Source organism: Scophthalmus maximus, chromosome 18 (genome assembly GCF_022379125.1).
Source record: "Scophthalmus maximus strain ysfricsl-2021 chromosome 18, ASM2237912v1, whole genome shotgun sequence".
NCBI classification, from domain to species: domain Eukaryota; kingdom Metazoa; phylum Chordata; class Actinopteri; order Pleuronectiformes; family Scophthalmidae; genus Scophthalmus; species Scophthalmus maximus.
The window spans coordinates 1,379,791-1,395,490 of NC_061532.1; the positions used below are offsets into that span (position 1 = coordinate 1,379,791).

General features: G+C 41.8%; 1 protein-coding gene across 1 annotated transcript in view; it reads left to right on the plus strand.

Annotated features, from left to right (window-relative positions):
* rev3l (REV3 like, DNA directed polymerase zeta catalytic subunit) overlaps nt 1-15,700 on the plus strand; it is a 69,904-nt gene that overhangs the window by 19,401 nt on the left and 34,803 nt on the right. Inside the window, exons 2-4 of the mRNA XM_035617038.2 lie at nt 11,727-11,916; nt 12,090-12,164; nt 13,235-13,395. Of these exons, the coding sequence (XP_035472931.2) occupies nt 11,727-11,916; nt 12,090-12,164; nt 13,235-13,395 (426 nt within the window). The remainder of the gene's footprint in view (nt 1-11,726; nt 11,917-12,089; nt 12,165-13,234; nt 13,396-15,700) is intronic.

Here is a 15,700-nt window from a genome sequence, read left to right on the forward strand (position 1 = left end):
TTGGTGTATTGTCAAGATGAAGATGAGAATCACCCGACCCCACAATACAGACGAGCTAAAAGCTGCTATCAAAGCAACCTGAATTTCAATAACACCTCAGCACTGCCACAGGCTCCTTGTCATGTCACAGTGATGCAGTAATTAGTGCTGAAGGAGCCCCGACCAAGTATCCAGTGCTTAAATCAACATACTTTTAATTTCTGTATTGTTAATCCTTTTTTGATTGATCTTAATTTAAATCACTTTTTCAATAAAAAATTTTTTTCAATATTTTAATTTGTATGTCAAACAACATGCTTAGACTTAAAATAACACCAACTTCTCATGTGATGGGTTGAGCAGGTGATGAGAAGTGGATGAGTGGATGTTAGAGATAAAAGAGAGCAATCAGCAGAGAATTGCAAATCCAGGACTTAAGAGGGATCACTATACTATTACATCCACAGGTCCTATGGGAAAGGAGCTCTATCATAAGGGAAAGTGCGCTTCATAAATGTAGTTTTGTCTGATTGGACTGACATTTGCGATTGCTTGTTGCTCATAGGTTCTTAATGTTAAATTTTCTCAGTTTGATAAATGCTGATATAAAAGAAACACCTTTGTCCTATTCTTCTTTTGGCTTTGGTGTTGTTCTCATCTTCTCCCATGCATTGTCCATCTTGCTTTGATTCATCTGTGACACAGCCCCTGTCTGTGTAGTTTGCTGCCACCATCTGCAATGTTTTCTCTTGGGCAGCCGCACAGTCTTCAGCGTAGGCTGGCCACTATCACACAACAGCCAGCCTCCATTTCGGTGGTCATATTAATGACGAGTGATGTATCCTCGCTTGGTCTGCTTAACGAAGGTCTGGCATGAAACACAACCAAGTCACCATCTGGTCAGGCTCATCCTGTCTGCTCAAATGACTTGCTCTCCTCAGCCAGGGAGACTCCAGAGATAGCTGGCATGAAGGTATATCCATGCCCATCCTCCAGCAGGCTCAGCTTGAGCCATGGAGACACGCTGGCAAGAAAGTGGTCATTAAGGAAAAAGGGAAAGCTGGTTGTGTGTCCTGTCATGAACACGGGGAAGACAGACAATGAGTTGGTTGCCGTTCATTCTGTCATTCATTCCATCAGTGTAACATTAGACACAGGTGACTGGATTTGGATGAAACTTGGGGGACTTTTGCACTTTACAATATGGTTCCTGCTTAGTCCAAATTACACATGACACTGACAAAACATGTTTTTCATGGATTGGTGTTGATGTTTGGTGATGAGCGTCAGGTTGTCTTGTGGATATTTTTTCACGCAATTTTGCAGTGGTAGTCAGGATTTCCTCATTCGGTTCCTCAAAGATCGCATCAACGTAACGGCGCCTGTGCTTTGATACAGGCTAGCGCATAGCATGCATTCATACTAATGTCCCAGCCACAGAGTGGACATGGGCCGAGTTAAACAGTGAAAAGGCTGCCTGTATTTTAACAGAGAAAGCGGCGACAAGTGCAGTAAATGAGGGGTGTTTATTAGCTGCAAGTAGGGTTGCACCCTGAATCTGGACAAACATTTCAGGCAGCACAACATTGATTTGGAGAAATGTAGCTGCAATGTTGGTGGTCCTGCCGGGAAAGTGCGACTGTGACAGTCTGCTGATCAGCACCAGCTCCTCCAGTGAAGATCTTTAACATGCAGTTATATTTTGTGCACTGATGCACTTTAGTTATCACATTCTGCCCCTATTGTTGCTTTGGTGGACTTCATTTCCTGATATTTGACTACTAGGTAGATAAGTAGATGTACGAATTATGGCCTGCCCCCGCTGCTGAAAAAAATCCTAGAGGAACACAATGAATCATTCAATCAATCAATCATTCTGTTCTGAACCAATACAATGATGCACACATTGTTATTTAACAAATATCAAAAGGTATTCTAATTAATTATATGGGTATTTTTGTTTTGTCAGTATTTTTTACTGAATTGATATTGATGCATATTGGTTCAATATCGAATCCAATCGAAATCGAATCCAATCGTGACCTGAAGAATCGAAAATGAATTCCACTGTGAGGTTCTTGACAATACCCAGCCCAACATGATTCTGTTGTGTAATGCATGTTCAACTTTTAGGTGTAAAGGTGGGGAATTGTAGACATAGGGACAGGAGACTGCTGTGACCTGAGGTGGCCCAGTGGTAAAGATACAACATCTTAGAGCTGTCCCAAATGATTCTTTTCAAACGATTAATCTAGCGATTATTTTTTTGATTAATCGACTAATCTAACGATTAATGTTTTGGGCCGGTGGTGCGTCCGGAGCCCCGCTGGGCCGGGATCCCACCTCAGCTGGCGCGCACTGGCCCTCACTTTCATTGCGCCAACACGGAAACAGACACAAATGAGAGGAAAGCAGCCGAAGATTATTACAAATACTGGCTCGACCATTTGGAGATGGATTCCAAGTTTCAGATGTGTAGAGAATCCTGCAAACAGGTTGCAACTCAAAGTTCGAGCATGACGAATCTCTACCACCATTTACAACAGCGCCATAAACTGCAGAACGAGGAGTGTGTAAAACGCCGTGCTTGCAACCCAGAGCTTGAAGCCTTCTGCACCGAAACAACTGGAGTATGGGACAAGAGTTAATCTATTTGTTTGGGGCGACTCATCGACGCAAATTATTTGAGTCAACGAATTTATGTAGTCGACTACGTCGACCAGTCGTCCCAGCCCTACAACATGTCAATGTGTTTTCACTTTTCTTCTTGTATTTTTTTCTGTTGTCACTTCTCTACGGCCAAGACCTCACAATATTACAGAGAAACCCAACAGTTCCCACAATGAGCAGTTCTGAGACTGTGGAGGAGAAAAACTCCCTTTTAACAGGAAGAAATCTCTAATGCTGAGTTCACACTACATGATTTTAAGCAGTTTTTCAGCTCGCTGACAAATCCTGGAGTTACATCAAATCTGAGGAAAATCATTGTGAAATCAGGGCTCGCAAATCGGAACTCGATCGCTGGTGTGAATGTGCGATGCAGGTTACAGTCCGTCTGTTCATGAACGCCGCAGAGTCTAAAGACAAACCAGAAGTTTCTCTGTGTTATTTACCGCTGTTGAGAAAGTAAACAGGGTGAGTCCCGGTCGGAGCAGACAACACTTCGGCCCTGGAGAAAGTGAAAACACATCTCCCCTGGAGGAAAAGACTGCAAACTCAGATACTCGTGCGAATTAAGCGACATGTAAATTTGCGTGAAACAGCGACATACTACGTCCTACCTTTAATGTTATGTCACGATAAGTTGTGTTATGATCCATAAATCTGCCCCCCTTTAGCACAAAGCCTACCTGTCACGACCCTACAGGCAGCTCTGACGCCATTACACAACATTACAAAGAGTGTTGGTCGAGAGAGATAAACAACCCTCTTTGTTATAAAACAGCTGTATTTAGATGGAATAAATACTTAAAATGACATTAGTGAAATTTAATGAGTTTTAAGTGAGATACCTCAAATGGAACAGCTGAGAGAGGCATGTGTTTTTGTCTTTCTGCATAGACATGTGTTTCTAGATCAACACCAGTATCTATGAAAGTATTGTTCCCAGAAGAGCATATTGTGTGTAGGGTTGCTTTTTTTCCTGAATCAAGTTTTCTGTTGCAGAAGTCATTGCAGTTTACATAGTAACTGGCAGAGAGAGAGATGCTGAACTGAGTTACATTCGCACTCTCAATCAGAGGAGTGATGGAGACACTCGTACTGTGTGGTAACCTCGGATTTTCAACCCTGTAATGGACTGGTGGCCTGTCCATGGTGTACCCTGCCTCTCGCCCAATGACAGCTGGGATTGGCCTCAGCCCGCCGCGACCATCAAAGGATAAGCGGTTTAGCTCATAAATTCATTTGATGTTGAGCTGAAGTGGCTCTGAAATCCACCATCTGCCTCAATGTCAGAGAAAGTGGCTCCAGTCACTTTTATGCCTAGTCTCAAAGGAAAGACAAAGTAACACTGTCACATTTATCTGACCTCTGATTAGTGCAACCCCTGAATAATCTGTGTGGGTGAGAGAGAGTTGGGTTATAAGTGTAAGTGACTTGCCACAAAGATCAAAACAATCAAAAAGAGCAAAACTGTCAGACGGCGTCAGTAGAGCAGGGAGACGAAGGCAAAGTGTTTAACAACGTGTATGAAATCACATCTGAATTTAAACGGATTCTTTCAGAAACATAGTGATACCTTGTTGCTTTTCCTTCCCTCTCAGCACCTCTCTACCTCCTTCTCTTTTACTGCCTCTCCTCCTGCACACTCGCTGTGTCAAATGTGCTTGGTGCTCAAGCAGGCTGCTACATATGGACTCTGACAGTCTAAATGTCTCTCTAAACCATGTGTGTGTGTGCGTGCGTGTGTTTTCTCATCTGTGTGCCCTAACAGACCCCATTCTTGACATCTCTACATCAAAGATTTGAGAAATGGTTCTGGTCCCGAAGGAGTGGCTAATTTGTTCTCACTGTCTCCTTCACCATCATGGAGCTGAGCAGTAAGCACATACTCGCACTCCTGATGTTCTCTCTTCAGGCGGTGGAAGTGCTCAGTCCTAGATTTCACTCAGCTCTCCCTGGGCCTTTTTAATTAACACCAACACTGGTTTTATTAACATGTTCTTCCACTCTTCCCTGTGGCAGATGTCTGATTACAGACAGTCTGACTGCTCCCCCAGACCTAAAGCAGAAAGAAAATAACTCAGTAAACTGTGCTCACATGTAGAGCGCACTGTGGGCGACTTCTGTGCCTGGATGTATCGTTGATCTCTTCAGGACAGTTTGAGCTTCAGGATAACTGGAATTGTCAAATGCCACATTCCAGACATTACTATTGGCTATCGATCTCTGATGAGACTGTGGTTGTGCTGGGCAGTTTTCACTGCATGTGTTCTGAAGTGTTTGTCTGGAAAAGAGCACTTGGGCAGTGGTGGCTCAGGAGATAGAGAGGTCATCCACAAACCAGAAGGTCGTGGTTAGTTCCCTCCTTCCTACAGAAATTGCCTCTGACGGCTCTTCCGGCAGTGTATGAGTGAAATAAATAGCAGTGCAGTGTGAGTGGGTGAATGTGACTTGTACTGTTTTGAGTGGTGGATAAAACTTGAAATATAAATACAGTCCATTTACCATTTACTTCACACATAATTTACATAATTCCTCAAAAAATAAAGGGGTACATCCAGATTACTATGTTTTAAATTTGAAAACATCACTACGCCTGCCAAATATTCTACTCTGGAGTTTTTAGAGCACTTCAATTGGACAAGTTTGTAAATGCTGGTCACCCCGTTTCAGTTTGAAAACTCCATTGGCTGTGGTGTATTATGGACAGGCAAAATCAAGATGTTTGAAACAATGATGCAGTCTAAAGTTCTCATACCCTGGTTAACAGACCTAGATTACTCCTTTAGTAACTGGGGTATTGGTAGGTTATAACTGCCCCTTCCCACTCGCAGTAAGCAACGGCGCAAAAAACAACAGCAACAACACAAGCTTTACCTTTAAACTGGAGGACTTCTACATGGCAAGTAACGTTACTAAAGCATAGAAAATGTACGAAATGTACATCGCTGAAAAGTCGTCCATGTTGTCCCCGCTTTCCAACCTGTTGTGATTTTGACAAAAGTCAACTGTAAACCGTCTCTCTCCACTAAAATGATAAAGCCTGTCTGTCCCTTTTAGCGGTGACCACACCAGAAGTCACAGCAGGCACACCGCCAAAGATGAAATTATAAAGAGAAAATAATTAGACAGCGAAATTACTTTCATTTAAATCTTCTTAAGAGACGTTAAACCATTGAATTCCTTGATACTGAAATTGTTTTGAAAAGCTACACTGGATCATGTATATGTAAATGCTACGGAAACAGCTCCGCCTACTTTTTATATTATGAAATTTGGTGTGTATATTACTTATTTTATTTTATTTTCTACATGAAGTTTTGACTGTAAGGGAATATTTGCTGATTTTAATACGTGTATTGCTCTATAATCGCTTATAGCCCCTTTCAGTTCACATCTGTTAAGTTAAAAAGACAGTTAAAGCTTTTCTTTTAAGTTCAATAAAAACATGGTATTTCCAAAGTCATTAAGTAGTTGGTTAAAATAATTGTGATTATAATAATGACCAATATAATCGTGATTATGATTTTTGCCATAATCCAGCAGCCCTGTCTTGTATCTTCAGCATGGAACTGAGTGAGGGCTTGTTGCAGCCCTTTTATATTGGTTCTGAACATTTGCATATTTCACCTGCTCCGGAGTAGAGATGGAAACCAACCTTCAGCACCACCTCTGACAGATTCTAACATTAGCCAGGAAATTTGACTTTTTTCCCAATAACAAGCCAGACTCTAGAACTGGAACTGAATCTTTAAGTTGTCTCTGGTTGCCAGGCAGAGCGCCTGACAAAGTCAACAGACTTTACTGCCAAGGAAAAAGTTAGCAGCACGACTGATGGCCTGCGCCGACTTTCACTGTACATGACCAACGTGTCCCACCGGACCACACCCAATTTAAACAGAAAATTTGATGTGAAGCACGACAGGTTGAGAACAGAGTTTACACACAATGAAACTGTAGGTTTCACTACTGATTTGTTCATTAGATAATTGTTGTTTTTATCCAGTGATTCTACCACCAAAGCTTAAATGTTGTTATCATAATGTAGACGTTCGGACATTTGTCAAATGTCTGTGTAATTATTAAATGCAATTTTGATTAACAAAGCATGCTAGAGGAAATGAAAAAAGCACAAAGATGCATGGCAGGTGAGCGTCCCCACTCATATGTGTCTCTGTGGTAGATTATCCAAGGGCCAAACATTAAAATCACTTCAGAAATACTGCCAATGTGAACTGAAATTGATTATGGATTTGAATTCAAATACAAGGGCATAAATTGTTTAGTCCTTAAGTGTTGAAAAATGTATGAATATATTATGTATGCTTCCTATTTATTGCCTTATGTACCTACAGTATGTAGTACTGTATGTATGCATACTGCAGACTGCGTGTTTTGTTGTAGTGATTAACAAGCAACTTGCACAATCAATTAGCATTTGATTGGTTTTTCATTCTGCTTTGTGTAATTTTGGCTTTTCTTCTTTTATGCAAACTCCGACTGTAGACGCTGTATGTTGTTAGTTGTTTTGGTGTGATTACATTTAGCTCAGGTGCTCTGTCTGAGGCCAAGCATTCTAACACCAGGTTGGCTCAGTGTCTGCCTGGTTTTCTAACTAAGCTTCAGGCCGACTGCCTCACTGACCCAGTGGTGGTGTGGGGCTGCTGAGTCATGGAGCGGCAGTGCCGATTACCATCAGGAAGTGGGAGTAGGAGAGGAGGAGGGCACAGAGTGGACCTCCTTTGCCTCAGTGCTCCTCCCATCTGAGATAAGACCTTAGGTGGTCATAGCCCCTCCCCTCCCCCATTCACTAATCCTCCAGCAGGAAACTGCACATGTGGCTGAGGAATAGCAGGGGGGAAAAGTTGCCTCACCTCAAACACTCTGCATATAAGCTTTCCAGTGAAACTGTTAGTTTATTATTTCTCCATTACAGCTTAACCGCTGTAACATGAACAGTCTATAGTGCGATAGTATTATTAAATTCAAAATTTACCAACCACTCAGTGCTTGTGCTCGTGAGACAACAGATGATTTACCTAACGATCCTGGTTCCATCAGCCATGATCATTGCATGGCTTTTCAGAATGTCACCAAGCACAAATAATTGGAAGGGGGATTTAATTCTTGCATCTTTTGTTTTGTTGTGCATATGTAACGAAGCCACCTCCTGACACATGAGTCCCCCCCTGCTTTTTTCAAAAAATGCACCCTGTATATGTATGTATGTCTATATTTATGAGATAGGTTTTATATATTATATGTTTATACCTACATAGTAACTGAATGTTTATGAGCATCTTGTTTAGCTCTGTCATCCTTGTTTTTGTTTGGTTAAGTCTATTCTGTGTAAGTTCATTATGAGAGCACAGGAAGCCACAGGAGTCATATGTGTACACATGCTTAGCCAAAGGCCTGTCACGATAAGGACTTTTTGGTGAACGATATATTGTCCCAGAAATAATTGCGACAAACAATATTATCGACATTTAAAGACCATTTTTTTGATACTGAATCATGTGAGCTTTCTTGTTTAAGACTTGCGTATGCAAGTCTTAAACAATTTGTGTCGCTGCTGAGAGAAACGTTATCCAAAGTTGACTCTTGTGTTTAGACCTCAGACAAAACAAGCAATTTGAATATATGGTGCCTTTTAGAAATATACAGATAAATCCATATTTTCTGACATTTTATAGACCAAACCAGTAATTGATTGATCATACTACGAGAACAGCTGAGAGGACAGAAGCAACGAGACATGGCTGGACTGTTGTTGACATTCATTCTTATGTCAACAAACATGCATGTAAACACAATGGCTTTTATTGAGGTCAATAAAAATCATTGAGTTCATATTAATTTATCGTACGATAAGTCAATAACGTAATTATCATGACAGGCCTACTTGACCAATAAAGATTCTAATTCTAAGTGATTAATCAACATTGATAATAAGTCTTTCCATGTGCTTTGAGTTATTTCAGACACAGATCCATTGTCTGTTACAGTCATTCATACTCATTCATTCAATTCCATCTAGTCTAAAATATATCACCTTATGTATATATGTAAGGTCGTACCCTGAGCTTATCTCTCTCACAAACACACACACACACACACACATACACACACACACACACACACACACACACACACACACACACACACACACACACACACACACACATTTTCTCCCTCCGTGTCTGTGGCCTGACCAGCCGGGTGAAAAGAATCCGTTGTTTACCCCTCCCTCCCCTGTCAGGGGCTTTTGCTTTGCCGGCACTGTTGCCTAGCAACTGCAGCAGAAACCAGCATAGGCTGCTCGCGGTGTGCATTGGCGTGTGTGAGAGAAAAAAAAAGTCCATGTTGACACGGGAGACTGAAGACGGACACACGTGCCGTCCTCACGGCTCCCTCACTGCTGGAGTGACTACCAGCCTTTGTGTGGTTTATCACACAGTGAAGCTACACACACACGCACACCATGGCCTCGTTCACACAAATGCGACACACATATACACACTGCGGAATAGACCGAGACTTATAGATGCCGCTCTCTTATTTCATCTCCCTGATCACCATATCATAATCTATAAAATACTGTTTTCATGTCAAGACATGAACTCTTTGATTCTGTGACCAATGACCATTTTCTTGCTGGCTTAATATGAGTGTACTGCATTGCTTTATCAGATTTAGAGATGATATGTTAGACAGACATGCATGTTGCATTTAAACATTTATCAGACAGTCTGTGTTCTGCTGGGACTAGCAGGGTTTAGGTGTCACAAGAATGTCAAAAATCAATCAATCAGATTTCCTTTAGATCAAGGGGACTATATATATCGGTATTGGATGGCATTCAAACAAACATTTAACTTCAGAGAACAGAAAAACAAATAGAAATGTCTCCTTTTGTCTCCTAGTGATCATTCTGTGTGTCATACTGCTTGCCACAGGGAGCTCAGCCTGTGAGCTCTAGCATATGCTGCTTGCTCAGTCGTAGCAGTGCAGCAGATTTTTGATGCAGGCTTCACACCAGCTCATTGTTTTTCAGCGCCACATTCCATCTTGCATCACCTTCCACTCCTGTTTCGAAGAAGCCATATGTATCATTGTGCAGAAAGACGCAAAGAACATTATCCCCCTTCTTTTGGAGCCACCACTTTGGGTCCAGCAATTTCAATAGCTGTGCCCAGGGCACTGCAGTGTTGCATAGCACGTAACATCTGTAATGCTGTGAAGATGAACCATTGGCAAGCAGGCAATATGTGTGTGTGTTTGGGTGGAGGAGTAGTGCCAGAAACCCCCCTTCTTGTTCCTCTCCTGTAGCTCCACTCCTAGCAGTGATGGTTAGGAAGGGAGGGATGTCTATGGGCATGTGCAGACACGTCTGGCCAAGATTGGTGCTCCTGCTCAGCACTGCCGCCCTCTGTCCAGCGGTCTGCCATCCTGGAGGAGTGCAGAGTGAGGAGCTTGGATTCCTGTGAGCCCCAGCACCTCTTGACTTTGCTGTCTCCAGTTTACACCGCTGTTATTATCCTCTTATATAACAATCAAACAGCACGCAGTGTTGTACAGATACGAGCTCTGGCACAGGCTGATAATGGCATAAAGGGGATGAATCATAGCACGGAGTCTGCAGCACAGTTCACCTCAGATGACTTCAGCAGTGTGCGTGTCTGTCTGGCAGTGATGATGTCACACCATCCCTATTATAAATACTGTATCTCCCTCTCTCCTCTAGAGAACAAACCTCAATCCACTCTGATCCGCCCTCAGTCCCCTGCCACGTTCTTTCACCCTGTCTCATGAAGTTATTTAGCTAATGGGCTGCTTTAACTGTGAATCATGGCGTTACAAGCTTTAGTCACACTCATCCATCTGTGCTGCCTCACCGTGCTGGGACCGAAAACGTACAGGTGGAAAAATCTGTTTGCTCAACAGGCAAAACACTGCATCCATCTCAATCGCACCCTGTCAGTAGATGTAATAGTGTCTGTATAAGAAGTCAAATCAATGGCGCCTACAGCACATCACTGTTTGTTCAGAACTGTGTCACTACATGCTGGGAAATGAATGTTTGAGCAGAGAGCATTGATCCATACTGTCCTGCCAGGCTGCTGATCTCAGCTGTGGCTGTTTTTTTTGTTGTTGTTTTTTCCCCCTTTGGATCTGTTCATTTGTTTTCATTTCTCATGAAAATAAAATAGAATTGAATTGGAAAAGCCATTGACAACTTAAATAACTAAAGAATGAATACTCATTTTGTACATGGCTGAATGTAGCATCAATGAGATGTAATAATATACTTCATCATCAATCATTTAATTTCATGTGAGGCCGTTATTACGCCTTATCATTTCTAGTTTCACTAAAAGTCAAGTGAAGTCTCTTGGGCTGGATATCACACCTTAGTTTTTTGGTACTGATCATTAGCTGAAGATTCTATTATTTTGTCCATTTATGTCAGTAAAGGTAGGCTTATACAATACAGTTCAGCAGCTCCACAGACTGCAGCCTCCAAAATGACCATACAGTTCAATCAACAGCTCTCTAAAACAATATTAATAAACTATAAGGCAGGAGGAACTACTGCCTTATAGATGTACAGTACCAGTCAAAAGGTTGGACATGCTGAGTGTATATTTATAATTATCAGTTGTATACACTTGCTGCTAAGTGCCTGACAGAAATGTATTGGTTGCTAGGTAAATGTATGTGTTGCTAGGCCAGGCTGATAATCAATCTACCTCTTGTTTTGAAAATGTTCCACAGTTATTAATTCTTTTCTCATTTTTTTAAAATGCAGTTGTATTCGATAAAGTATAGTCTAAAATTGAAGATGTGTAATATCACTTCAATGAAACTTATCAGTAGCCATGGTTGTCATTAATCACACAGTATAAGTTATACTCAGTAAAATCACACAGTGAAAAAGTAGAGAAAGATCAAATCGGGAAATGGGTACCATCTCTGAATCTGACAGCAGAACAGCTTTCTACAAAACACAGGGGAAGATTGAAGAAATTGAAAAAAAATTGATACGTCTGTTGTTGAATTTTTGAGTTGATGTGTTGCAGGTCAAAAGACGTGTCTTCACCTCCATGGCGTGTTCCCTTACATCTATGTGCCGTACGATGGCTACGGGCAGCAGCCAGAGCGCTACCTGCGGCAGGTGGCCTTCAGCATCGACAGGGCCATCAACGTTACCATGGGAAACCCCGCCTCCAGCACCCAGCACGTCTTCAAAGTGGTGCTGGTCTCTGGCATGTAAGAGACTCGCCATCACTAAATGAACAGAGCATATGAAGTAAAGATTTGCCTGAAATAGCAGTCTGAACCATGAACAGAAAATCACGTCGATATCATAAATTAACAATGAGCGTTCATCTTTGTAATGAATAAAGGTTTTCATGCAGTGTTCATGGGGCTTTGTCTTACAGGCCTTTCTATGGCTACCACGCCAAAGAGAAGCACTTCATGAAGATCTATCTGTTCAATCCTCAGATGGTCAAAAGGTAAGACTACTGCCGATCGATGGACCTTAATGTGAATAGAGATCCTCCCAGGGTCCTGCTGTTTGAGGTTACTGAATGCCACACTGTGTATGCATGACTCCAGCTCCCTAAACTGAAATCGATTGCTGCATAATCAGCTGTACAAATTGATTGGCTGTGTGTGTGTGTGTGTGTGTGTGTGTGTGTGTGTGTGTGTGTGTGTGTGTGTGTGTGTGTGTGTGTGTGTGTGTGTGTGTGTGTGTGTGTGTGTGTGTGTGTGTGTGTGTGTGTGTGTGTGTGTGTGTGTGTGTGTGTGTGTGTGTGTGTGTGTGTGTGTGTATTCGTATGGGGGGACTGAAGAAGAGGGTAAGGTAGAGATTTAGGGAAAGGATAAGAGGGAGAGCTGGTCTGGCTGTTCCTGCATTGCTCCTGAGTCACTCTCTGATCAGTCAGTCAGATAAGCAGCCAGCATGGTGCTCTGACCTTTAAAGGGGAGACATGACTCCAGGACAGACCTGAAACATTCACACAGTGAATTGCTCCCCATTCGTCTTTAAATATCACTGTAAATACTACGATGGTTCTGTAAGCTGGTTTTTTTCCTGTCGTAAAAAGTTAGCACTGGGCTAAATGAAAGGAGTACTGTTACATATTTACAGAGACACTCTACTGATTTTAGATTTCAAAGTCAATTTGCTATTTTAGAATTATTGAAGTCAGCTGTATTATATTATGGCCACTCTTTAAACCGAAAGACCTGTTTACACCCAGTACATCACAAATGCACTGCTCAGAAATAGGGATGCTTTAAGTGGTGTGTGTGTGTGTTCACATGGATGATGTGTTATTGTTATACAGGTTTTCTTATTGTGTACTATTTAAGTCAAACTTCTAGCACACAAGATCCCTTCGATTTTTAAATATATAATAGAACCATTATACCATCTCAACTACACCAAAAGTAACCAGTCTTTGTGTAGCTGAGGGAAAATGATTTTTTTACTCCATGATTTTTTTTTGCATCCGCCCCCTAAAATCCTCCCCGTAAAAGTTTGGCAGATATCTTTTAGACTAATCCCTGACTGTTGCAGGGTGTGTGAGCTGTTGCAGAGTGGAGCAGTGATGAACAAAAGTTACCAGCCCCACGAGGGCCACATCCCCTTCCTGCTGCAGTTCTTTATAGACTACAACCTGTGCGGCATGAACCTGGTCAGCTTGGGAGCTATCAAGTTCCGCAGGAGCCCAAACAAAGGTAAGGGATGAGGACAGAAAAGCCTCTGCATTTCAGCATCAACCATTCATTTAGGACTTTTTTTCTCAGGTTTTCCTTCCCTGTTTCTTTTGCTTCATGAGATTATGACAAATTAATAGATAATCATTGTTGTATCATCTGAATTTTAACATCCAACCAGAATGCCAACACTGTCCTTAAACGAACAAAATATAGAGTACAAATTCACCCAGACATATGCCGTCACCTTCTTCCTCCTTTCTCTTTGGGACAGTTCTTATGCTACAGGTGCTGTTGGGTGAGTGGCCTACTTTGGCTGTCTCATCAGCCCAGCACAGGATTCACTGCTGTTGTTTGTCTTCACTGGAATGTGTGGGCAGAGCCGGGCTTCTTCATGCTCATTATGTTGTTGCCTGTGGCTCAGCAGGCATAGAGAGCAGACGAGGGATGGCTGCTATGCCTTGTGACATCTTGAATCAGTCCTGATCTCACCTCAGCCTCAGGACTCCTCTGAGGTCCCCTGAAAGCTTGCTCTATATTATTATACCATCATGTTGCCCCTTCTCCTCTTTTCACATGGATGGTCTTGTGGTCGCTTTTGCCTTTGCACCTTTGCTTTCATATGTCTTCCTCTTATTTACTCATGCCCCGTTTTGGCTTGTCTTGCCCATGTCTTTTTTTCCCCCTCTCGTTGCTGTCCAGGAACACAAACATAGAAATCAATAAAGGCACAAAGTCTTCTGGAAGTCATTTTGAAAGTTTCTACAGAAACTGTACAAAGGAGATAGAAGAAGAACAAGCCAGCAGATGGTAGGTGTCAGAAGAAGGGACCGTGCAGTCTCCAGCTCAAAAACGACCTGAAGAACTTTTGTCCTTAAGCAACACAATTTTTCTACTTCTGAGATGAACGAAGGACAAATACCTCAAATATCACTGGCTGAATTTTATAATTAATAATTCTTTATAATTCTTTGCTCTTCTATGACAGTAAACTGAATATCTTTGGTGTGTGGACAAAACAAAACATCATCTTGGGATTTTGAAAAGACGATCAACATTTTTAACAATTTAATGACATTTTTTGGACCAAACAACGAATCAATTAATCAAGAAATTAATCGACAGATTAATTAATTATGAAAATAATCGTTAGTCGCAGCCCTAATTTAATTTCAATAGATCCTGATTTTATACAATCAAAGTCAATACCTTGAATCGTATTTTTTGATTCCCTGTTGCTAAACAATGTATAGTCTATGTTTACTGCTCTCCGCAGTGAACTGCATGACCCTCATGGGAATGCGCACATCTACAGCCAAAACTGACAAGGCCCTCGTCTCGATGGATGTTTTTGACGGCACGCCGACGTGGGTTTTTTTTTTTCCTGGTGCTGCCGATGGACAGAGAAGGAGGGAGAGGGCGAGCAAGGAAGCGAATGAGTGAGAGCGAGGCAAAGTGCGCTGCACACAGCTCAACAATGAAGCAATAGCGCAAAAAGACACTTCGGTGTCATTACTTTTTGCCCTCAGATCTTGGGCGGAAGTGACCCTCTTAACTCCTTCTGCGGAGACTAAACCCCAGATAACCAACGCTGTTTGATCAGAGCTTAGTCTTGATCTCAGAGTGGTACCTCTGTCTCGTCTTTACCTCATCATGCCGATCAAAGTTCACTTTCTCTCCTAACTCCCAGAGAGCATCCAGCCCAGCAGGGCTGCCTTCACGTGGGAGGACATTAATAATTCAGAAAAGGAAATTCCACAGTTGAATTCAATAAAGTCCCTCTTTCAAAGTCGTCACGCTTGACTCTCCTCTGACAAAAGCAAGCTTCCCATGTTTGATCCACCTCTACACTGATGCAATCAATGGAAAGGGGGCTCCATTACCCTGTACAACAAAGAATCTTAAATACTACAATAATAGGGACACCTGTTCACATTTTCTTCTCCTCTCAAACTCAAACTTCAAAGCAAGTTCTTAATCTGGGATCAAGTGAAGGATGGTGGGTTTGGCTGGTAAAATTGACTTTTTTAAGATGAATAGAGTTCTAAATGTGTTGTGAGTCGCCTCAAAAACACTTAGAACTCAGGTTGATTTGTCCCCATGTGCCAAATGATCATATTCCATGGTAACTTTCTACGCCGACTTAGTTTATGCGCTGTTTCAAATTTTTCACATCAATCATCATTCATATCATTAACAAATTGTCCTTATCTGGTAGATGTTTTGAACTATTAACATTGCTAAAAGTCTGAATGAAGAAGACTAAGCATTAATACGATCAGGTGAAACCCCAAGTTAACCAAAGTGATTTAGAAGAGAAAACATT